Below are 25898 nucleotides of genomic sequence, written 5' to 3' on the forward strand. Positions count from 1 at the left end.
CTTATCGTTATCAATAGACAAAAATCCCCAAATTTTTATTAGTAGGAAAATAATTAAATAAATATCAATAATGGAGAAGGAGATTGCATTTTTTTGAAAGAAGAATGTGATTATTTACAATGTCCTCTGAACGTTATAAACTATTACGGACTGCTTAGCAAAATTTATTTACAGACTAACTAAACTGCGAAAAAAAAGTAAAAAAAAATTATGGCCTTCATAGACCACACGGCCAGAGGACTTCATAGTCTATCATGGTCAGAAGACTGTTCCCTCTGGCCGTGATAGACTATGAAGTCCTCTGGCTGTGATGGACTATAAAGTCCAGAGTTTTTTTTTCTACTGTTTAATTAAGATAATAATTAGATTTTCACTAAGCTGACCATGATAGTTTATAACATCCAGAGGACTTTATAAATTATCACATTTTTCCTAAATGTTAAAAAAAACACAATTTTCTTCTCCATTATCGATATTTATTTAATTATTTTTCTATTAGAACATATTCAGCTGTCAGGCGAAAACAGAAATAAATTTAAATTTAAATCTAATTTGAATTTCTGAAACACTGCATAAAAAAAAATTCACATTGTGTAAAAATTTTTTTCCCACAAACAAACAAAGTAACATGCGAAACACGTCCTTAATAAAAATTTCGGAACAAAAACCAGCATCTTTGGACGTACATTTGAAATGACAGATTGACAGGGCCTGATAACCATCTCCCATAAATTTATTCTTTTAAATATCCTCATAAAAAAAAATTACGCGGTTTTGATAGTTATCGATCAACTAATCATATTTCAATTAAGACGTGATTGTTAATAATTATCACGAGATCTCAACAGCTCAACAGCTTAACCTTAATGCATATTTAATTTTGTGCTAATATATGCTTATTTTTTATGTATATTTAAGTACTGTATTTATATGTAGAGGAGATCAATTTTTGGTGACATCAGATTACACCTTATATTTTCAAAGTCCAAACAGCCGATCCAAACTGTTCAACGTGATGAATATGTTAAAATGTGCTTGTAGATCGAATTTTATATTTTTTTTGAATTTTTTTACTATTTATTAAGACGGGTACAAAAATTCAATGGTCTGAATATATCGATTTTGTTAAGTACTTAATAATTGAGAATGCACAGTAGTAGGAGTGCATAAAAAACTCGTAGCTCATGATTCGATTGGGTTTGATTCAGAAAAAAAATTATGTTCAAAATGAATCAAATCAGTTCGGTTCTAAAACGAATCAAATCCAATTCAGTCGAAATTAGTTCGAATCGAACTCAAATTGAGTCTGACTCAGTTTGAAACTCTTTTTTTTAGTTCTAAACTCTGCTTCAATTTCAAACCATTATGGTTCGAAACTAATTTGAATCGTACCGAATTAAACTCAAACTCTTCATATCAGTTCGAAACCCTACTTCTATTTCGAACCAATTCAAATTGAAATTAGTTCGAACTCAATCTCGATTGAGTCAATTTCGATTTGGTTCGATTTGTTAATTTGCAGCCGGAGACGGAAGGAAATGGAGATATAGTGAATAGACGACACGTGTCGAGCCAGCGATACGTTCAAAACAGATAAAATCAGGATTTTGGACACGGCTCCCGACCGTAGAAGTAGAACCACAAAAAAGATAATTTTATAATTTTCGACACAGTTGTAATATTGCATTTTTTTTTTTTTGATAAAATTATTTGTATGGTCTTCCAGTTGATTCTATGAGATAAGCCAGCAAACCCAATCCTGCTAATAAATTTATTGGAAATATTTGTGAGGCTATGGTAATATGCCCCGCAATTTTTATTTATATTATAATAATAAAAATAAATCAAAACACTCTCGTCTAATGAGAATTCAAAAACTACTCAGGTTGTTGCGTGTAACGAATGCTACGAGATAGGCCAGCAAACCCAATCTTGCTAATAAGTTTAACCGGTTGATTCAATTGTTAAACACGATTTTCATATAAAAATATATTTGGAGGTCAGATTTTATATTTTTAAATAACTACAAAATGGTGTAAAAGTTTTAAATCAACCTTTTTACAGCGGTGCAGCCACACACACTCAGGGGTAGGCAGCCGCCTATTTCTAGATTTTGTACACGGTTGCTTTGAATCTGAGTATTGTCTATTTCTGAATTTGAATTTTGTCTATTCCTAAATGAGTCAAAGTTCTCGATCAGTTAAACCGACTGAGCCACTGCAAATTTGATAGAGTTTTCTATCAATATATTTTGAAATGTAACGATAAGAGGAGAGTGATTGTGAATGGTTTGATAATAAATCATAATGAACTTGTTACTTTTCTTTTCAAAGGAATGAGCTGAATTGTTTTACAAATTAATATAGTTAAATTTAATGTAATGTATTAAATTATTTTTCTAAAATTTAACGGTTAAAAAAATAAGCTAAATTTTAAAGAAAGATTCTTGTGAACAATTTTTCAAAGTAAAATTTAATGCTTCAATACTTTAAATTATATTTTATCTTAATAATTAAAAAAGTGAGTATTCGATCAATTCCTACCTATTTTCTCGATCTTGATTCATGGTCAACTCACCCATTCTTCTTCCAATAATTTTTTTTTGATAATATTAATAAATAATTTAATAATTTAAATAAAATAATAATAATAAATTATTAATAATTTATTTTGCCATGTGCTGATTAAAATCCTAGCTACCCTCGTTGTCCTTATTGTTATATTCCAAAATTTTAAAACAGGATTAATTTGCTAAAATGATCTTTACACTAAATAAAATTTTCTAACTAAATTAAAGATCGGTCAGATTGTCTAATTAAGTTTATTCAAATCTAAAATTTCAAAACATAAATGAACTATGAATTATGTACATTCAAATTATAGGAGTTAGAAGTAAAATAATTAAAAAAATATATATATTTATATATAAACTAAAATTTTGGAGATAATCGATCATAGGATTAAAAACACTAACTCAAGATTTAGAAATAAAAATTCTAGAACTTATAAAAGAAATTTGAATTATCCGAGAAAGTTTAGGGATTAATAATTGGAGAATGTATATACAAGTCGCGTTAAATTAATGGAAACAAAATTTATTTAAATTGATTTGTATTAGTAAATAAATAAATTGAGTTCTAAAATTGGAAACGTAAGTATATGAATTATTCGTACGAGATAAATTATGAAATTTACAAATTTCGTTCATTAGAAAATTATAAAGGTTTAATTAGATATATATATATATATATATATATATATACATATAGATGATATCGAATTATTCGGATTCTAAATTGAAATATAATTATTCGAATAATTCGTAACAAATTTTCCAATCAAATTTGTTGAAATCCAATTAACTAATCGAGTTATAACAATTAAGTACATCCATTCATTTCTAGAATTCTTTCACCCATTGGATCCCATCCGGCACGAATCTTGAAGCAGCCCCATTTAATAAAATCCCTTCTCTTTCTCTCCTCTCCCTCTCTGTCCGTGGAGCCCCATTGCCCCAACCAACGCTCCCCCCCTTTCTCTCTTTTCGCCTCCTCCATCCCCTCCCGTTCCCTAGCCCTAGCTCCCCTCTCTTCCTTCACTGACCCGCGACCCCACCCAGGAAATCCCCTCTCTCGTTCCTTCCAGGAGAAGGATCTTGGATTCGATTTTCCCCGCTCTCTCGTGCAGTCCCGTCGGTTGTCAGAAAACCCATCCCCCGTGCTTGACTTGTGCGCGGTTTCACCTGCCCAGTGCGACCTTCGTGCCTTGCGCATGCCTACCCTCTGACAGGGGCTTGGTCGTACCCCTCTCCGTCCATGTTACCGTGTGCCTCCCTTCCTGGTATAAGTATACCTCTCTCTCTCTCTCTCTTGAGCTGGTTTTTGCTTTCCTATTGCTCATGTGTTGAGACCTTTGCTTGATTTTCTCTGTCTCCTTGCTCTCTCCTCTGAATTGTTGAGAATCCAAAACCCTAAATTGAATTTGGGTTTCTTGAGAGAGAATTCTAGTGTTGTTGTTGAATCTTGGGTGCTTGCTGTGATTTGGGGGCTAGCTGATTTATTTCTGGTGCTTGATTTGGGGCGGCCGAAGAGTGAGAATTCGAATCTTGGGACCGGCCGTATCTACTAAGCTTTCCCTGCGATTATTTGTCTCTCTCGGTTAGTATTAGCACCCTTGATTTTCTTGATTCGGGTTGTTTAGAATTTGGCTTGCTCGGGTTGTTGATTTTCTCGGCAAGCCAATGCACATGGCTGTGTTGCCGTGCTCTCTGACCTGTGCCTTGGCTGTGTTCTTTGCTCTTTTCTGGTTCTGTTTGCCTCTGACTTGTTGCCTTGGCTGTGCCTTGCTTGCTCTGTGCTGGTTCTGTTTGCCTTGACCTGCACCTTGTTTTCTGTTTTGCTGGTCTTGCTTGTGCTTGGTTGTGTTGCTGTTGTGTGAATTGTGAAGTGCTGGTACCAGTGGTACCAGCCCAGTATACTACTGGTATGGTGCTGATTTTGTGTGTGAATACCAGCCTTTGAACTGACAGGGACCATATTGCGATTAAATTATTATTAGGGGCTGTTTGGAAAATTATAGGCTCTTATGTGAATTATATAATTATAAGGGCCTAAACGTAAATGTGAATTGTTTTTGAAATTGGAGGCCGGCCTCTATGTATGCATTTTAACAATTAGGCCTTTAAGATGAATTTGGCTCTTGATAACATGAAATTGAATTGATTATGTGTAGATTGAATAAGTGGGACCAATCATAAAATACAAGAGAAGTGAAAATAAAAAGGAATTGAAATTTCAGTTTTGACATGGGAAATAAAATTACGGGATTTGGTTTAAAAGCCAAAAATGCATAATTGTTGGATTAAAAGTGCGGCTTTAAAATTTAGGTTTTGATAAAGAATCAAATAAAATCGGACACTTAATTAAACCTAATTAAATCACCCAACACATTAAACTAAAATAAAAGTTTTATAAAAAGTTTTTAAAGTTAAAATAATTCTTTTAAACATTTTCGAACTTGTACAAAAAAATTCGTTGCTAATTAATAAAGAACAATTAATTAGCAACGAAAAATATTCATTATGGACTTTAGATTCGAAACAGCTAATTAAATGTAGAAATTAAATTAGTTATAAAATAACGAATTGCTCGACTTAGAAATAATTAGAAAAACATGTACAATAGATAAACATTTTATCTCTAAAATTTTGTAAGATTAATTTACGTATCTAAATTATAATATAACTAAAAGTATATTTTAACACTTATTGGTTTAGTAATAATTACGTAATTTATGCATGTTTATAAAAATAAATAGCATTAGGAACTTTTGATAATAACTAAACTTTTGAAACCGTATTTCGACCGATTTAAAATGATTAGGGGTTAAGCAAAAATAAATCAAATAGATAAGTAATTATGATGCATTAATAGGTAAGACACGTTTAAAATTACCTTAACTAACAAATGATTATTTTTGCGAATATTTCGACATTAGAATTTTTACAAGCAATTTATCTTCAAATTAAATTATTAAAAATATAAATTATTTTAGAATTAAATTAGATTAATTTAGATCAAAGTAAATAATTAATATCTGATTAACCAGTTCAGTCAAACTGACTGAATCGGTAATTTTTATAAAATTAAAATAATTGAGAATTTAACTTGCACATTAACTGGGATGAGGGTTAGAATAAAATCTGTGTAGATTTTAATTAGTTTAAATTACGTGATCACAGATCAGTCAACTACGTACGAGTCTGACCCGTGGGCCGATCCGATTGACCCGCAGTTCGGAGCATACGCGGAGCACGCTGATTTTTAGCGACAGAGACTCCAGCCCCCTCAGGTGTGGGATATCTGAATTATTTTCTTTCGTGGGCGTACTCTTACCAGTCGATCCATCTGACCTGACATTCGCACTTTATTTTAAGTAGTTGCATTAAAACTTTAGAGCATGTTTACCCTTTCTGCACTGTAGGTAGAATTGCATAAATCCTGAAAAAATCGAATTTATTGTATTTTAAGAGTAGGGTAATTAAATAATATTATATGTATATCTTATTAGAATATTAGGTTATTAGCTGTCTTCTTCTCGTAGAAGACTATATTATTATTTTACGTGCATATGCATGCATTGGTGAGAGCTGAGTAGGGCCGAGTGACTTCGTTCCGTCTTGTGTCACTTGGTATAGGACGGTCCGATAGCCACTGAGCTGAGCGTCACTTGATTCTCGGATGGCCTTAGGATTTATATTATATGTACTAGTTGGAACTATATATGTTTTCCGTTCATTTTACATTTTTACGTGCACCGGTTAGAGTCCGGATGTACGAACGATTCCCCACCTACATTAGGAGCTACATGCCTAGGACGGGTTACCCCATCGGTGGTTCGAGGCCCCGATGGCATTGTTTCAGGGCTGCGCAGCTGGACTGGCAGCCTTGATATTACGCTACACGGTTCGAGGCCGTGGCGTTGTGTTGCACGGTTCGAGGCCGTGGCACTCTAGTGCACCAGTTCGAGGCTGGCACTACTTTTTGATATTACGCTACACGGTTCGAGGCCGTGGCGTTGTGTTGCACGGTTCGAGGCCGTGGCACTTTAGTGCACCAGTTCGAGGCTGGCACTACTTTTGATTGACTTATTTTTACGACCTGCATTGTATGATTTCTTCTATTGGATATGTTTGGGTGATGAATCGTTAGGCGAGATGACACATTGGATTTGATATAGCCATCGGCTAGTGTGCTATTATCTTGTGGAGCAATGCTCGATGTCACTAGGCATCGTGTATCATTGCACTCTGATCACAGTCCTTGGATTATATTATTCAGATTCTTTTGGTAAAGGTATAACCATCGGCTAGTGTGCTATTATCTTGTGGAGCAATGCTCGATGTCACTAGGTATCGTGTATCATTGCACTCTGATCACAGTCCTTGGATTATACTATTCGATTCTTTTGATACTATTGGCACGGCACGGGGTGATTACTTATCCGTATTATTATTATTGTTATTGTATTTGGGCACACAGTGCAAGGAGTACTGGATTCCGACTTGATTTATATCCGATATTACACCTTGATTTTATTTTGGGTTTATTTCGCATGTTGGCATAATAGAATAATCGCATCATGACATCATTCAAAAGTATTGTGAATTCTATTAGCTATTAATATAGGTTCACACATGTGCATATTTTTAATTGTATTCATTTTATAAATAAAAGTGCTTTGACCGTAGAAGATCCCTGAGGGGATAATTCTGGGTCACATACTGGGCGATTCGTCGCTCACCCACAAGTTGTTTCGTGGGTTTTAGGTACAGGTTCTGGCGATCCGCAGCAGGAGATGTCAGGAGCTGTCCCCGAGGGCCATACCACTTGACCTAGTTAGGATTGGGCTTTTGATTAGGTTTACGAGTCTCGTATTTCCTGTGTTATATATACGGGCTTGATAGATCATGTATCCCCTTCTATAGATGGTGTTATTTGGATCCGAGATGGATCGAATTATATGTTATGTATGTGTATGTTTATTTATTTGCTATGTGACTGATGCTTGACATTTATATTATTTTGCTTCCGCTGCTGTTGATTTATTATTTATGATTAGCCTTGCGTGCTTAATGATTAATTAAGCACGAGGCGAGGTTGATCACACCTTAATCCAGAATTCCTGGTTTGGGGTGTGACACTTATCAAGCGTGAAGCACAAGCTGCTATGTTATTATGGTAAATTTTTTGTTCATAGAAATTATTAAATCTAGACGTATGAAAATAGAAAGAACATTTCATCTTCAATAAATATATTCAAAATATATATCTAACTCAATAGTTTATATTCAAATATTATGGTTTTCTGGAATCATATGTGGACCAGAGCTTTATTCTTCTCTAATTGAACGGTTTAAAAAAATAAAAAACATGAATTTGAATCATCAAGTCCAGTCCATAATATTTGAATCGGGATCAATAAATTCAATCTTTCTATATTTTTTTAGAAATAAAACACTCTTTTAATTTCAATACGTATGATTTTAATAATTTCTACGGATAATAAAACTCCGTCATAATGTCAATATCTTTCCTTTACCCCCGCAATATTTTTGAATTTGCATCCTCTGCATTAACTCATAAAGGAATCTTTTGAACCATGCAACAGGGGCGGATCTAAAGCCAATCAAAAGGTGGCTAAGCCACCCTTATAATTTTAAAATATTAATTATATATACTAAGATTTAATTAAATTTTTTTTTTTGAAACATTTTATATAGTTTAGTCTGCCCTCATAAATGATCATGTGTTCATATGTAGTCTAGTGGTAAGAGCTTATGTAGTATGAGAATAACTTGGGTTCAATTCTCACTAGCCACAATTTGTGTATTTTAATTTTTAGTCCCTCTATCGAGATTTTGTGGTTCCGCTCTTGTCATCTAATATGTTTTAAAATTTGTATGAATTAGATTTACATTAATATCAAAGAGTCCACTGTATTATAAATTGAAGTCAGATTAACTCCGTAAAAAATTTCCTTTTTTACCCCGTGAATATTACCATCCCATTCATGTAAAAAATGATTGCAATTTGCAACAGTAACAAACATTGATTGACAGCAGTGCATGCAGTCTGCAGTCTTTGATGTTGAGTTTGTGTCTAGTGCGTATCCTCTGAGATATCTCAACTTTTGCGTGACCGACGTGTCCGATGCCTATTCGGGGGTGATGTAGGGGTCAGTGTCATGTGGGCTTTGAGATTTGTGCAGAATGTTTTTAAACGGTTAGGATTTTCCATAAAGTCACGCAAAGTTTGAGATATCATACGAATTCGTTTGTGTGTCCAACCAAATACTTGTCCATTAATCAAACGGTCATATGATCCTATCCAAAACAGAAATCTGAGTAGATACAGAATCACAAGGGCATTTTCGGGATATTAGAAGTCAAATTTTGTTGGTTTCTAGTTTCTTACACCGACTCTAAAAACCTTTTCTTCTCGCACTCTCTCTTCTCTCGGTATATTCGGATCCATGGTGGAAATTCCAATTATAAAATAGGCGAAAACGAAAAAGGCTGTGCTTTGTTAGAAGAAACCTCAAACTCGCTCATTTTCCCGTTGCGTACCTGCTTCGTTCTTCTTTTGAGCTCCAACTAGCTGTAACTTTCTTCTTTCTTCAATTCTACTAAGTCTCTTGGTTGATTGTTCTAGTGTACTAGCGTCGGTAATTATTGTTTCAATTTCTTCTAATTTTCAGGAAAATGGAGCGACCAGCTCTGCTAAAGATAATCATTTTTGTATGCTTATTGTGCGCTTGCAATGGAAGAGGTAATTTAATTTTTGAGTTCTAAGATGATTTTATTGTGGGATTTTTGAACTTCTTTTGTAATAGAGAAGGTTGGGTTCACATAACACGAATTAAGCTCATTTTCCCCCAAAATGTCCTAAAATCTCATTTATCTTTTCATTTTTGAGCACATTACAAGCTAATCTATGAAATTGGGAAAAAAAATGATTAAGTGTATAAATATGCAATTTGCTGTGAGAATTAAGAGTTCTCCCTGACAGAATTACAGAAAAGCAACATTCATGTTTTAAATTTTTACTTTGACAAGTAACAATTAGTTTATACCAGAGCTATGCTCTTGTGCAATTACACGTTCCTCGTCATATTACATTTTAAAATAAAGGGCAGTTATATCTTTAATCCAAATTTCATTCTCTATTTTTGTTTATTGTAGAGATCAAAATCAAAACCGGAGACAATGTGGCCAATTTTAACCATACACTTGCTCTCATTCTAGCAGAATATGCTTCTGCTGTAAGTTTCTCTCATATTTAAGGGATATGCTATATCAACAACTGTGACAACTGACCAAATGGTTATCAAAATAAAAAAGTGAAATCACAGATTTCTTCTCTATAGTTTAGATAGGTTGTGTATAGAATTCAGTGCAATTTGAAAACCAATTAGTTATCCATCGAGTGATTTGAAAAATTAATACTTCAGTTTATTAGCACTTGATCAGTGACCAAACAATTCCCAAATCACACCAAACTTATTACAGAGATTATATCTACAACATTACTTTTTAAAATTTTGATTGCTATTTTGTTGGTTGTCATATTGTCCCAAATAGAAATATTAATAGCTCCACATTCGGCCTGGTGACTCAATTGACCAATAATTTCTTAGAAAGAAGTCATTTCAATGCATTATATTTTTTTTAGTACATTAGTAAAGATAAAATCTCTCTTAATGAAGTATGTTATTAATCTCATTTTGTAGATGCTCACGCAATTTATCAATTGTCAATTGTAGGTATACACAATAGATTTATCTGAGCTATTTACATGGACGTGTGCAAGGTGCAGTAATTTGACGACGGTGAGGAAAAATAATTCTCATTTTTCTTTTTCTTTCACCTTCCTTAGAATGTAGTTATATTTCTCATTGAGTTTAAGAATTGTAAAGTTTCATTTTCTAGATTGAGTTTATGTCTTCGTAGTTGCTTGCTTTCATGTGTCAAAAATGTTTGGCGAGTATTTTTTGTCACCCCCTACAAAATGAGGGGTAGTTGATCTTTTTTGAGAAAAAAATGTGGACACAGGAATGTGCCTTTTTTCTCATTTTATTGGGGTACTCATTAATATTTTAATATGAGGAGGGTTTCAATGCCTCTATATTTGCTCCTTTATCATACCTCCATTTTTAAAACTTTAATAAACTTAAAATTTAAATGTTAAAATAAAACCGTTAGATATGATCTATATCATTTTCTCTATACATGTGTAAAAAATTACGACATTCTAACTTTGTTTTGATTGTTATCAAGAGCTTGCAAAAATATACTCATGTGGATAATTTCTGGACGTTGATTTTTTTAACTTGTTAATTCATATAAAATAAAAACTGGAAAGTGATAACTTTTTATGTGCATATAGAGAAAATAGATCACACCTAACAGTTTTATTTTGACATATAAATTTTATAATTTTTGTTATTAGAAAATTAAAAATTGGAGGCATAGTGGAGACATTTGAACCCCCATCTATTTTATATACTCAAACATGACATCTGCTAATCACTTTATGTTAATGTTAACATCAGTTGTTTTAATTGTGAAACAGGGATTCGAGGTGATAGAACTAATTGTTGACATCCAAAACTGCTTGCAGGTGTCTCTATGCCTCTTTAACACAAAACATTGATTTTTAATCTCTTAAACAAGTCACTAATAAGCGACCATACATGTATGTAATAGGCATATGTGGGGGTGGCTTCTGATCCAAATGCTATCATTATAGCTATCAGGGGAACTCAAGAGAACAGGTGCTGGCATTGTTATTTGAATAAAGGAAGGGTCTTTTAAAAATTACAAACCACAATTATAGCATTTTGCAAGATAGACATGACATCTGAGATATTTGAAAATTAACACCCGACTATCAAAAGTTGTTTAGGTTAAGAAAAGATACTATATTGCTTGTACTTTTCTATGACATTATATCATTTGCAAGCATCTCAAAAGTGTCAGGTTTTAAGAGCTAATGTAAGAAATATTGGTTTTTATTTGCATCAAAACCAACAGAAGAATTTTTGTAACATACATGAGTACCAAATATCTAGAACGAACTGATCTGGATACATCCTCTTACTAAAACTGTACAAATTTGTTGTGTGATTTGTCTCAGTGTACAGAACTGGATTGAGGACTTCATCTGGCAAGAGCTCGACCTGAAATTTCCGGGCATGCCAGGTGCAATGGTTTGTATCACCGCACTGTTAATATTATGTAAATAATTTCGAACTGAACACTAAGTGGTGCTTGATGTTTTGGTCTCAGGTGCATCGTGGCTTGTATGGTGCCTATAACAATACAATCTTACGACCCACAATTGTAGGAGCTGTCAAGAGGATTAGAGAGGCGTATGGAAAACTACCTGTAATGGCAACCGGGCATTCAATGGGTGGTGCTTTGGTTGCCTTTTGTGCTCTCGATCTTGTTGTAAGTGATTTCTTTACCAGTCATTAAGTGAAAAAGAAGAGACACAAAAGTGAAGTAAAATAAAATATGGGAATGACTTTCTCCGTAATTAATGCTGATACACTGTCCTAGCACTTTTTTTTAGTGAGGCTATGGTACTTTGCATATCGCACTTTGGTCCATACTACGGATGTATATCTCATTTTTAAAGTTGAAATAGTCGATTCGTTCCACTCAACATGATCATCACCATATGAAAATGCGCTTGGATGCCAAATTTTACATTTTTCTAGACTTTTTTTTACTTATTTTTTAGATAGGTACAAAATCATTTGATCTAAAGATTCTAGACCATTTGAAAGTAGCGATTTTCTACCTATCTAAAAAATAGTAAAAACATTCTAAAAAATGTAAAATTTGGTCTCCAAGTACATTTTCATATGGAAATCATCATGAACGGTTTGGATCAACTATTTAGATAGACTTTGAAAATGAAGATATGGATCCGTAGTACGGACCAAAGTGCGCTATGCATAGTACCATAGCCTCATTCTTTTTTATTGAGTTGTGTCCTTTTTTCTTTTTGTTCAATCAGTATACCCTTTTTATACACCCATCCTCACGTCTTCATTAATTTGTTATATCTTTTGATGCAGTAGACATCTTGCGGTCTTTAAAGAGTTTGATATCATACTCATAGTTTTATAAGCATTCACTGATGCTTAGCTTGACTTGATGTAGGTTGTAATGATTGGTGTTATTTTTAAGACTCCCTAAAAGTGCAGTATACGATAAAGGGTCTTATTGAAATCATAGAAATGGTGTTGTGAGGAATTTTCAGAGTACCATCATTTACTTGACTACTTGCAATAAATTTTTGTTTGGTTAACTACTGTGTTTTAATTGATCTTGAATTTTATTTCCACACATTTTCTTTTGTGCTTTGTTTTATTACAGATGAATCAAGGGATAGAGGATGTTCATTTATTGACCTTCGGTCAGCCTCGTATTGGCAATGCAGCCTTTGCATCATGTTTCTACAAATATATTCCGAACACTTTTCGTATTACACATAATCGCGACATTGTACCACATTTACCTCCATATTACTCCTTTTATTGGAAATCATACCATCACTATCCAAGAGAGGTACTGACTACTGAGAATCAAATCCATTTTCTTTTTATCTTTATTTTTTTTGGAACTCGTTGATTCATTGTGGCCTGGAGTTGAGCAGAAACAATGTTATAAGAGCAACCGTTGTTACAACTGAGAAAAGATCTGCACAAAGAAGTGTGATTTTATTTTAGACTTTTTAAAGGGTGGCAAACCAATGGGTCAGGTGGATTTGTTGGTTTTGGGTCCTATCAAATTCAATACTCTTTAAACTATTTTGTGTCAGATCATATCCCGATGCGTGTATGATTGGTAGATTTGCTGCATGCAGTATATTTTGCATGCTCTATATCTATCTGATCAGGGGTGGAGCCAGACTTTCAAACTATGGGGTTCAAACACACATTGGGGGGTCAATCATATAAAATTTTCATGCTGAGTATGGTGGTCAGTTTTACAGTACCCATGGCATTTTACTCTAGACTATATAGAAAATCATGTGTAAGCACCAAAATTTTGAAAATGAATACTCTGTGTAGATCTGCTCCTGGGTTAGATGAATGCGCACTAAAGGAATTACTGTTAATTACTTCTTTAGGTATGGCTACATGATGACATTGAACAGATTTGTGACGATTCTGGAGAAGATCCATCGTGTAGCAGGTAAATGTCATGCTCCAACCTCTCTGCGCATGTTTCATTTAAATTTGGATCTGAGCGGCAACTTAGAGCCTAATCTTGTTAACTAGTCAGGTTGACCTGATGTGCGGGCATTGCCAAATTATAATTTATTGCTAGTTTCGAATGGATACGGGGTTTTGTGTCATTTTCTATTTTGACCAAATGAGTTTACATTCCCTTCTGATAAAATAAATGAAATTAAGTGCTAAATAGGCACAGTTAAAGTCAGTTGATCCTATTGCCAACCCTATGCATTGTTTCTCCAATTAAGATAACTAATACTGTTATTATTATTATTTTTTTATGTCCATTGCTTTATACATCTTTTAGGTCGGTATGGATATGCAGTATAAACGATCACAAGACGTACTACGGTATTAGTATGGTGGCCGAAGACTGGAGCACTTGTAGAATTATCATGGCTCGGTTGTTACCATACCAAACCGATGTTGCCGGTAATATCATTATATCAAAAGAGGCAATCGGGCCTTCCATTATACAGCCAATAAACCAACCAGATAACAGCAGCAAGGTAGAATAGGTGTGCTGTTTTTTGGGAATGCACTAAAATTAGAGATCGGAAAAAAGAAGGGATGATGAAGGAATTATGTTAATTCGAAATATATATACATACTCTTGTTCTCTTGTTTCATCCCGTATCGTATGTATATAGTTATGTATATTATGTTCCACGTTGCTAGTTGTTCAGTTGTACAAAGGTTAGTTGTTCCATTCCATTGTAGTGTATTGTGAACTTATTAATTTGTTATTCGTTCTTTGCAAGTATTTTACTACAATTTCTGAAAGGTTTGTTTTCATATGATCAAAGCAAAAAAAAAAAAAAGATCCTCCATACATCTAGCTAATAGTTTGAAAAAAGAAAGAAAGAGAAAATCTTTGTTAAGATTCAGTCTTTGGTCGGGTGACAAAGGGCAACACCCTTCGGCCCTGTTCGGCTGCATTATTGTTCCGTGGAAAAAAAAATTCAGTTGAACTGAATTTTTTTTTTCCACGGAAAGTTCAATTTCTGTGCCCATGTCTATTCCCAATTGGAGGCCGAACAGGGCCTTCATGTGTGATGTTGTGGGTTCGAAACCCCGATTCTTTATGAACATTAAATGAAATTTGGAAGGTTAGATTTTCATCTTTTTATTTAAAAAACAAAAGAAAAGAAAAAAATAATGTATGTTATAAGCACTAGTTGGTTGATGGTTGATACTATGCTCCAAATCTTTCTTCTTCTTTTTTTTAATTAAATGGTCGATTTGAGTTGCTTGATGTGATCTATGCAACGAAATATTCTAAAAACCTATAATTTACTTTTATAAAAAATAGCTAGTAAGAAAATTATAATTAAAAATCCTAGATCATTCAATAAAAAATGGTTTTTTGAATCTGCAAAAAAGTGAGAGATTCTCCGAAACATGCGAAATTTAGTTTCTTACAAAAAGTTGATATTATAAAATGGTTTTTTTTTTTTATAATAATTTCTATAGATACATGCTTAAAAGTTGATGCCTATGTTGGTTTCGGAAATTGACAGAGAACAGGAAATTCCAATTAGCAGCCGATTTGGTGTGGCAGTAAGGGTTTTTTGTTTTTTTTTTTATTAGATGATTTGCATTTATATTTCAATTTTATATAAGAAACCGAAAAAATGATCGGTTCCTCAAAATTTTAAAGGAAACAGAAAAAAGTATACAATCTTTAATAAAACTATTTAATTTTTATATTTCTTTTCTTTTCATTTAAAATTTTCTCTCACCGTGATCAAATCACAATAACACCTCTCAATTATTTCTTTTCATTTTACCAAAGCTTCGTTACCATCGCAAATCCAGCCCAGGTTATCAAAAATGCAATATTTTACGGTCAAAGGTAAACAAGTTCATGCCATAACAAATATCATACAGCAAATGCTAACAAAAAAAAAATAATAGAGAGGACAAATTAATTAACATAAACATAGCTATTAACCTACCTATTTTTATAGACAAAAATACCCTCTCTCTAACCTATAAACAAAGCACCACCCCAACAACTTATATAATCAACCTGTGCCCAAGAGAACACACACACACACACACACACACTGCATTTTACGAACCATTTGTACTGTCAAAACTCCCTCGTGCACTGCCCTGTGCTCTCTCTCTAAACCTCGACATCCCTCTGCTTGGGCTCTCCCGATACAGGTCCCTCCCGGACCCACCGATACCATCCAATTGAAACTCTCCTCTAAATGTTTGCCTCCTAAAATCAGGTGAACAGACACGGGCGTCAGACGATGCACTACTGAGGTTCCGACGGTGGAGATCTCTTGATCTTGGTGTGGAGGTTTTTGAACTGTTTCCAGAGGAACTTGGGTCGTATGCATGAGAGGCGAGGTAGGAGAGAGCGGTGACCACGTCGCCTATGAGTGGACGAGTAGCGGCTTGTTCCTGGAGACACATAGCAGCTACTGCCAGTGCCTGGTAGAGGCTCCTTGTTGGGAACCGGCCTTGGAGAAGTGGATCTGCCATTTGAGGGAACTTTCTTCGGTCTCTGAATAGTGGCCGGGCCTGATAAAAAAGTGAAAATGATAATAATATTTTGGTCGGATGTCAGAACGCCGTAAAGATATAAAAGAAAAGTAGAGAGAATATCCGGCCAATGCACGATTTTTGTATGGTATCTGCAGGTAAACCCATTTCTTTTTATTTAGAAATAAAATATTATTTCTGCTGGAAAGGGAAGGCAAAATTGTCACGGGTAAACATGCGAATATTTCTACAGTGCAAGCAATTTGCCCATGTTTACACCATTTACTTGCAAAAATAGGGTCCAATGTTGTGTGATCGGGTGGGAAAAATTTCTTGCACCGAACTTTGTCTCCGGCGCAAGCAATATGCCCATGTTTTCACCGTAACGATTTTTCGGTGTTACCTATTTGTTTTTAAATCTACCCAACTCCTTCACTTTCCAGCAGAAAATAATATTTTATTCTAAATAAAACAAATCGGTAAAACAAGCTAACTGTGACAGGCATGCTCAGCTGTTTGTTTTCACAGCAAGAACAAAATACTTTCTCTAATTGCAGTATACCATCTGACGTTGACATGGTACTGACAGTGTCCAAGTAACAAAAGGGCAAAAGGGTAAAAAACTGACCCATGCAACCAAATTCTGTTCTCCAATTGGCCGTGCACTGTCAATTGCCTTTCTTCCCGTAATGAGCTCCAGAAATACCACGCCAAAACTATATACATCCGATTTAACCGTCAATTGCCCAGTCATGGCATACTCAGGCGCACAATAACCATACGTCCCCATGACGCGGGTTGACACGTGAGTTTTGTCACCAACGGGGCCCAGCTTTGCAAGGCCAAAGTCTGATAGCTTTGGCACGAAACCGTTGTCGAGTAGGATGTTGGATGATTTGAAGTCGCGGTAGATTACAGGTGGATTTGCCTTGTCGTGGAGGTACTCAAGACCCTTTGCCGCACCTGCTGCAATTTTCATGCGAGTGTTCCAGTCGAGCGGCTCTTTGTCGGGAGGAATGTCTGTTTGAAAGTATATGTACCAGGCTATCATTTACTCACAATTAGATGCACCAGACTCAATTAATAAAGGGCGGTGCTAGAATTTATATTTTTTAGAATTGCCATTTATTCCCCTATTAATGGATAGAATTATTTCCATAATTCATTTATTCTCCCAAAATGACAGGTCAATTTTCTGACAATTTCTCCTGTGAAATCACCAGAATGAAAATGAGGGTAGTCTTGTCTTTTGAAAGTAAAAACTCAATAGTAACCGAGAAAAAATTTTGTCGCAGCATTACACTGCTTCCAAATATAAGACATTATGGTATTATCACCTGTGTACCCTTCTTCTTTCATCCTTTGCATAGCTAGAGAAGCTGAGGTGTATTTTACTAATATATTGGATGAAATGGGAAAAGAAGGGTACAAAGGGTATTTGACTATTTTCATGATTTGTAGGACTGTAGGGAACTTCCCGGGGCATAACATATGGGAACTTGCATGTGCTCCCCATTCAACAGTGAGCAGGGAAGAAACCAGAAAATTGAGATAGAAGGAGTTGGATAAATAAGCATTATGTAATTTTATTTATAAGGGGGGCAAATAGTATATTTTTTGAAAATTTTCAAATTATAGGGGGTCCCTGACAGTAAGTACAAGTTAAAGATATAATAAAAAAATGCTTCAGACAGTAAAATAAAGAAATATATACCATGAAGATGATTCTCAACGGATCCCAATGGCATAAACTCGTAAACTAAGAGCCTTTGATCACCATCAGCACAATATCCAATGAGATTAACCAGATTTTGGTGGTGTAAGAGACTAAGCATTAACACTTCCACGAGAAACTCGCGGTTTCCTTGAAGCCCATTTCTATCCAATTGCTTAACTGCCACTACCTGAAAGGGAAATTTTTAGGTTGGCCAAAGCTTGAAAACCAAAACAATAGAAAATAAAAAGAGTGAGGCTATGATACTTTGCAAAGCACGGATCGGTTCGTGCTATGGATCCATATCTCCATTTTCAAAGCCTACACAGTCGATCCGAACCACTCAACATAAGCTCCATATGAATATGCACGGCGAGACCAAATTTTACATTTTTTTTTACTTTTTACAATTTTTTTAAATAGGTTGAAAATCACTACTTTCGGAGTTCGGATGGTTCAAAATTTTAGATTGGATGATTTTCTACCTATCTAAAAAAGTAGTAAAAAAATCTAAAAAATGTAAAAATTGGTCTCCAAGTATCTTTTTATATGCAAATCATTTTATACGGTTCGGATTGAATGCTTGAACTTTTTAAATGGAGATATTGATCCATAGCACGGATAGTTCTGAGCTTTGCAAAGTACTGTAGCCTCGCTCAATAGCTACTACTAAGAAAAATGTAAAGTTCTACCCAGATATCAGCCCTCAGGTCAGGGTTGTACCAGCTGGGTATATGCCAGTAACACGCAAGATGGTATAAGATTAGTTGGTCTATCATTGAACCGAGATGTCTAAAAAAGAAAGTAAAACAAAGCAAAGTCTACTGCATCAACATTAAATGCCAACCTGTCCAGACTCCAAGCGGCCTTTATAAACACGGCCAAAACCTCCTTCCCCTAAAAGACAATCTTTTTTAAAATTTCTCGTGGCAGTTGCCAGCTCACGAAAGGTGAATATATGTGCCGCGATATGATCAGTGCTTCCATCTTTCCTTGGCAATGATTCATCCCTCTTTGGTTTCTCTATATAGTGCAAGAAATTTCATTATGGGATCAGTCTATTGAAGAATTGGCAACATATGGATGATCAAACACAAAAGCAATAATTTCATGTAAAAGCCCCTACAATCACCAAGAGTTCAAAGAAATATATATATATATATTTTAAGTGTCTGATTGCCTTCTTTCCTCCCTCATTTGAGTGAAATAGTGAGAAATTGCAGGTGCATACTTCGGCAAATGAGGAAGGGAGGTATTTTGGATATTTTTATACTTTCCGAGGGTCATACATCACACCCATGCATGCTTTAGCGGCATACTTGATATTTCTTATTTTGAAGGGGCTCGAGAAAAATTTCATCTTTCTTTGTTTTCAGTGCAATATGGTCAAAGTTCACTTGACTAAACCTGTTTAGCAGCTTTTGTGTCATAATTAGATGCCTTGGTATTAAAGCTTAGTGCAATGGAGTACTTGGTATTTGCAAAGTTCTAACAGAATCGACTAATTGAAGTCTTCCTCTAAAAACAAAACCAATATACACCATATGCATAAACTGGATGTTGGAAAAGCTAAGGGAACCATGTAAAAACCAAAATCCAACTCATTTCAGAGCTGCTCGTTCAATTTCAGGCTAATTAGGTGTTCGATTTTAGGCTAATTGGTACCTCAGTATGAGAAATTCGGTAGAGGGGAAATTCAGCAGTACAATTTCGCCCAAAAAAACCCCAAAAATTTCCATAAAAAGTAAGCTTTAAATAGGAAAAAAGAAACAGAATTTGACCTGATGATGCTCTCCCCTTTTGCGAGATTTTTACCGCACTAGCCTTCTCTTCACTGGCAGACGATCCAGCACAAGGGAAGCAACTCATCCCAAATAAATATATTGAAAAATAATCAAACCAGAAATGAACAAATCTCTAGTTTTTCACCCCCTTCTACCATTATATAGCTTCAAAATATCCATAGATCGGATCGGATAAAATCCAGCAAAGAGAAAGATGTAGGTTAGAACAGAGAGAGAGCTTGTGAGAAGAGAGGTAGAGAAGGTTGAGTAAAACTAGAACAAAGAGGAAAAAAAAAAAAATTCGAAAATGGCGAATAGTAGAATTGAGGAGGAAATTAAAATAAATGAATGTGGTTGGAGAAAGAGAAACAAAACAAAGGAAAAATTACCAGAGAAAATAGGTGGGCCTCGGTGCAAGGGACAGATGGAGGAATTAATGCACACAGACTTATAATTTCTTATTCAATTCTTTTTGACGGTTTGGGATTTTATCCAAAGGGTTTGGACCAAAACAGTTTTAAAATCATTCACACGCGAATCTTGATAAGATCGGACGGGTGCTTTGGTTTTGGATAACATTTTGTTCGGATATCTTTGGACAGAACCCAGATTATTTTTTCTGATGTTCATTGAATAAGTAGGCTACTGGAGAGAGATTACGACTTCGTGCAATGGTTTGGCAGTGCCACCTGGCTGTAACTCTAGGGAATTCACGTCCACTGTCGGCGCGGGACCCACTTTACAAAAAACTCAAAAAACACAAACATTATCTCTATAAAGTAAATCTGGGCCGTTAAAATTAAATCAAACGTTACTAAGAAAAAAAAATAATACACTGTGCTCACAAAATTCACGCGGAGAGAAACGAAAAAGAAGAGAGACAGGAGGCAGTCGTGGCTGCTCTCGCTACAATAATTCTTACATTCTAACTTGAGAGTACAAATTTAGAAACTTTAATAGAACGTTATTCTTGCTACAGTAGCATCTTCCATCCTTTCTCTCTCCAATTTTGTTATTTTGGAGCGGGTGAATAGTGTGAGCAGCCCGCGTTATTCTTCTCTTCTTCTTTGTTTCCGTTCTTTCTTTTTAATAAATGAGTTTTTACCTCTCTCAAGCACAGCTTTAGTGTCCAAGAGAAACACTATCAATGATCAATGATATATAACAACGTTACATTCCAAAGCAATGAAGCATTAATTACTTTGAAAAAATAAAGTAAAACATCATTTATGTACTGAGTTAAAATATTATCATTTACAGTGTTATGATTCTGGAGAACAATTAATGTTAATGATATATTAATAACATTTCACCTAAAGCAAATACTACTTCAAAAAATTGAAAGTATTGTTTCTAGGGATGGCAAAAAAGCTCATAGCTCGTGGCTCGATCGTGACTCGCTCGCTGACAACTTGTTTGTTATTGGACCTAACTATTAACGAGCTAGCTCGGTCCAGAATTAATGAGTTCAAGCTGAGACCTAGTTTGCTCATCAGCTCACGAGAGCTAGCTCGGTTAGGTATCAATTTGTGAATTTGTATGAATATGTGTATATTTTATACTGTACATTTCGATTCAGCTCGGTCAAAAATATTTGCAGAATTTATTTTCTTCTTAAAAAAAGATCAAGCCAGATCTTACGAGCCAACTCGTTAGCTCGCTCATAAATTGGACGAGCCAACTCGTAACGAGTTCAAGCTGAATCCAGCTCGTTGCCATCCCTAATTATTTAGATGCTAAAGTAGAACATTATCATTGACAATATCCCATTTTTATATAACACTTAATTAATAAGCTGAAAAATACCGTTAAATTATTTTTTAAAATACTACATATTGAAAAAATGGATCTTGAGAGTCCGAAAGGCCAGACAAATAGGGATCAAGATTTATTTCTAGATAGACCCGTCAAAGGTCGTGATTTATTTCTACTTTGAATGTTTGTTTCCTTTTCGATTTTTCCTTTTCTATTATCATTGATCATTTATTGTATGAAAATGATTTTAATTATATGTACAAGTAATTAATCATTACGTCATTGTTGTTAAATTTGAAAATATTTTACATTAAATAATGGGTAAATTTCTCTGGAAGTTGCTAAATTTTGTCATTTGTCACGAATTAGTTACTCAAGTTTGATTTGTTTCTTTTCAATCACTCACTAGTGGAAAATATGGAATCAGGATCGGTTATATACACATATCAGTAACGGAATCCAACCGATCCTGATGAAGGCGATACTGATACTATCAGGATCGGTTTTATATTTTTTAAAGAACCGTTCCAAATAGAAACTAATAGGATCGGTTTTTTCATAAAACCGATCTTAATAGTAGTTATCTAGATCAGTTTTTGAATAAAAACCGATCTAGATAGGAACTATTAAGATCAGTTTTTATATAAAAACCGTTCTTGATAATATTTTCGAATATTTTTTTTTATTAAAAATTTCATATCTATATCAGTTTTTGAATAAAAACCGATCCAGAAAGGAACTATTAAGATCAGTTTTTATATAAAAACCGTTCTTGATAATATTTTCGAATATTTTCTTTTATTAAAAATTTCATATCTAGATCAGTTTTTGAATAAAAACCGATCCAGATAGGAACTATTAAGATCAGTTTTTATATAAAAACCGTTCTTGATAATATTTTCGAATATTTTTTTTTATTAAAAATTTCATATCTAGATCAGTTTTTAAATAAAAACCGATCCAGATACGAACTATCAAGATCAGTTTTTATATAAAACCGATCCTGATACTTTTTTTTTGTTGGAATGAGGATCTGAAATCTGGATCGGTTTTTAAAAAAATAACCGATCATAATAGTAGTAATCTGGATCGGTTGTTTAAAATAACCGATCCTGATGTTTTATTGAAGCTAAAAAAAATATTTTTATTTATTTAACCAGCTTCCATATATATTTTGCTGGCCAGCATCCTAAATATATTTTTTTTTGCACAGTAAGAAACAATAATCAAATATCATATACACATCATAAATTAAATATCATACACATCTTAAATTATTACAAAAAATTCATGTTCATACAAAGTTTTGTGAAGCATTACATATTATAACAAGAAATTTAAATCCAAAAAAAATTAATTAACAAACATACAAGTGACTAATTGAGCTATTTCTTCAATTAACACACATTTATGCAATTAATGTAAAGCACAACAATAAAAAAATCAATAATTACCTCTTTTGCAATCACATCACTTGAGATTAAAAAAGATCCTAAAAATAAAAACAAATGTAACAATTAGATGGAAAAACATTTTACAATAAAAAATACAAAAAAATGTGTTTTTAAAGCATAATAATGAGAAAATTATATAAAGTTAATACCGTAATAGTTGATCGGCCGAGCCGGAGGTGCGAGAGGCTCGGCTTTGAGAGGAAGAGACGGAGAGAAAGAGAGAGAGAGACACGGAGGAGAGGGAGAGACGGAGACAGAGAGAGAGACACAAAGAGTACAGAGGGAGAGACGGAGACAGTGAGAGAGACGCTAAGTTGAAAATGAGAGGCGCGGAATGAAAATAAGAAGAACCCTAAGCAGGTTATATAGGGAGTTATCATTAGGATCGGTTGTTTATAAAAAACCGATCCTAATAGTATCAGGATCGGTTTTTTATAAAAAACCGATCCTCATACTAATTTTTTTTGGCGGGACTAACTTTGAAAAAAATAGTATCAGGATCGGTTTTTTATATAAAAACCGATCTTGATAAATTTTTTTTTCAAAATGGGTTCTGCAAAAAAAAAAAAAAAATCAGGATCGGTTTTTTATAAAAAACCGATCCAGATACTATCAGGAACGGTTTTATTGCTAAAAACCGTTCTTGATAATTTTTTTTTTTTTTTTTTTTTTTTTTTTTTTTTTTTTGCTGCAGAACCAACTTTGAAAAAAAATAGTATCAAGATCGGTTTTTTATAAAAAACCGATCCTGATACTATATATAAGAAAGATCACTGCGGTAAACCCCACTCATATTGATGGTCTATCAACCATCAAACGGCTACCATTTATTTTCTTTTCTGTTGATAATGCATGTACACAGATAAATATTAAGAAAAATGTGAAAAATATCAAATTTATTTATTTGTGTTTGTATGGCCAAATCAACTCTACTATGATCAATTTTGTACAATTTTATTATTATTAATGGCATCAAATTGTTAAATGGAATGCAGACCGTTCATTTCTGCATGATCATCCAACGGTGGGTCTGTAATTAAATGACATGTAATAATTTTTAAAATGATCAAGATATAACATGGAACATTAATAACGTAAAAGTGCCGAAGGCCCGACAACTGTAAGTTTTGATCCAACGTAAATTATTTACGGCCGTGCGATGTTGCTATATTGTTTTGCTTTGATGAACTAGTACACGAATCCCGAATTGTATCAAATTTTATAATGGTGAAATTAATATGACATTCTTTCATTTTAACGGTTCCGATCGACCAAATGCTAATATTCGTATTCGTTCCTTCACAACCCCACACAACAAGGGTTCAAGTCCTATGTATATTATTATATGGCACAAGTCATTGATGCATCATGCATGATTGTATAAAAAAATTCAATAGTCAAAATGACTTCAAAATGAAATATCAATGTCAAATAACTAATTATATTATCACATAAATTTTAATAATGTAAATTACATTAATTTTCATCAAAAAATATTTATAATTGAACCATATGCCATATACAACAACCATATATATATTCTATTAATCACCACACTAATTACATATACAACAACCATATAATTGAACCATATGCCATATACAAAAAAATAGTATTAGAATTGGTTATTTGAAATAACTGATTCTAATACTATTTTATTTTCAAAGTTGTTCTTAAAAAAAAAAAAAAAAAAAAAAATTATCAAGAACGGTTTTTAGCAATAAAACCGTTCCTGATAGTATCTGGATCGGTTTTATTGCTAAAAACCGATCCTGATGCTATTTTCTGATATATATTTTATTTGTTAGATGTATTTAAGTTATCTGAGAAATATATATATAACCAGAGATTATTTAAAAAAAATAAACAACTTGTTTGTGTTTGTATAATTGTTTGTTTAATTATTTATTTGTTATTTATAAATTAATACCATAAAATTAATTGCTTAATTGATGTCATGAACAAATGGAAACGAATTCATATTACCTGAGATAACAAAATATATATGGTTAGACCAAGACCATATTGATTCGAATTTTATCAGACGGTTCATATATAGGATGTACATAGGGAATTAAATATCTTTAATTTGACATCTTTAAAGAAATTAATTCAATTATAAACCTCTTTTTTAAAAAATATATATACTTGAAAGCTGACCAGGTTTTACAATGCTACCTTTAAAAAAAAAAAAAAAAAAAAAAAAAAAAAAAAAAAATTATCAAGAACGGTTTTTAGCAATAAAACCGTTCCTGATAGTATTTGGATCGGTTTTATTGCTAAAAACCGATCCAGATGCTATTTTCTGATATATATTTCATTTGTTATATGTATTTAAGTTATCTGAGATATATATATATAACCAGAGATTATTTAAAAAAAAATAAACAACTTGTTTGTGTTTGTATAATTGTTTGTTTAATTATTTATTTGTTATTTATAAATTAATACCATAAAATTAATTGCTTAATTGATGTCATGAACAAATGGAAACGAATTCATATTACCTGAGATAACAAAATATATATGGTTAGACCAAGACCATATTGATTCGAATTTTATCAGACGGTTCATATATAGGATGTACATAGGGAATTAAATATCTTTAATTTGACATCTTTAAACAAATTAATTCAATTATAAACCTCTTTTTAAAAAAATATATATACTTGAAAGCTGACCAGGTTTTACAATGCTACCCTTAAATAAAAAAAATAAAAAAAAAAAAAAAAAAAAAATTATCAAGAACGGTTTTTAGCAATAAAACCGTTCCTGATAGTATTTGGATCGGTTTTATTGCTAAAAACCGATCCAGATGCTATTTTCTGATATATATTTCATTTGTTATATGTATTTAAGTTATCTGAGATATATATATATAAC

General features: G+C 33.4%; 2 protein-coding genes and 1 long non-coding RNA gene across 4 annotated transcripts; 2 read left to right on the forward strand and 1 right to left on the reverse strand.

Moving 5' to 3' along the window:
* Nucleotides 1-5755: 5755 nt before the first annotated feature.
* LOC144555164 (uncharacterized) lies at nucleotides 5756-7599 on the forward strand. The gene is made up of 2 exons (XR_013511991.1): nucleotides 5756-5850; nucleotides 7328-7599. It is a non-coding gene; the product is annotated as an uncharacterized LOC144555164 (long non-coding RNA).
* A 1399-nt stretch (nucleotides 7600-8998) lies between these two features.
* Nucleotides 8999-14587, forward strand: LOC144555352 (lipase-like). Of its 2 annotated transcripts, XM_078303649.1 has the most exons (11): nucleotides 8999-9160; nucleotides 9259-9329; nucleotides 9743-9822; nucleotides 10324-10389; nucleotides 11133-11180; nucleotides 11267-11334; nucleotides 11697-11769; nucleotides 11849-12010; nucleotides 12947-13138; nucleotides 13704-13768; nucleotides 14117-14587. In XM_078303649.1, the coding sequence occupies exons 2-11, from the start codon at nucleotides 9263-9265 to the stop codon at nucleotides 14325-14327; spliced, it is 1032 nt and encodes a 343-aa protein (XP_078159775.1). In that variant the 5' UTR covers nucleotides 8999-9160; nucleotides 9259-9262; the 3' UTR covers nucleotides 14328-14587. The 2 variants fall into 2 exon arrangements, with proteins under 2 accessions (XP_078159775.1, XP_078159776.1); XM_078303650.1 differs by lacking the exon at nucleotides 14117-14587 and having other exon boundaries at nucleotides 9002-9160; nucleotides 13704-13772.
* A 1046-nt stretch (nucleotides 14588-15633) lies between these two features.
* LOC144555351 (putative serine/threonine-protein kinase PBL7) lies at nucleotides 15634-20165 on the reverse strand. The gene is made up of 5 exons (XM_078303647.1): nucleotides 19804-20165; nucleotides 18870-19045; nucleotides 18023-18212; nucleotides 16937-17328; nucleotides 15634-16347 (listed from the first exon to the last, which is right to left on the reverse strand). The coding sequence occupies exons 1-5, from the start codon at nucleotides 19889-19891 to the stop codon at nucleotides 15886-15888; spliced, it is 1308 nt and encodes a 435-aa protein (XP_078159773.1). The 5' UTR covers nucleotides 19892-20165; the 3' UTR covers nucleotides 15634-15885.
* Nucleotides 20166-25898: the final 5733 nt, after the last annotated feature.

The sequence above is a fragment of the Carex rostrata genome, chromosome 6, assembly GCF_964058835.1.
Source record: "Carex rostrata chromosome 6, lpCarRost1.2, whole genome shotgun sequence".
NCBI classification, from domain to species: domain Eukaryota; kingdom Viridiplantae; phylum Streptophyta; class Magnoliopsida; order Poales; family Cyperaceae; genus Carex; species Carex rostrata.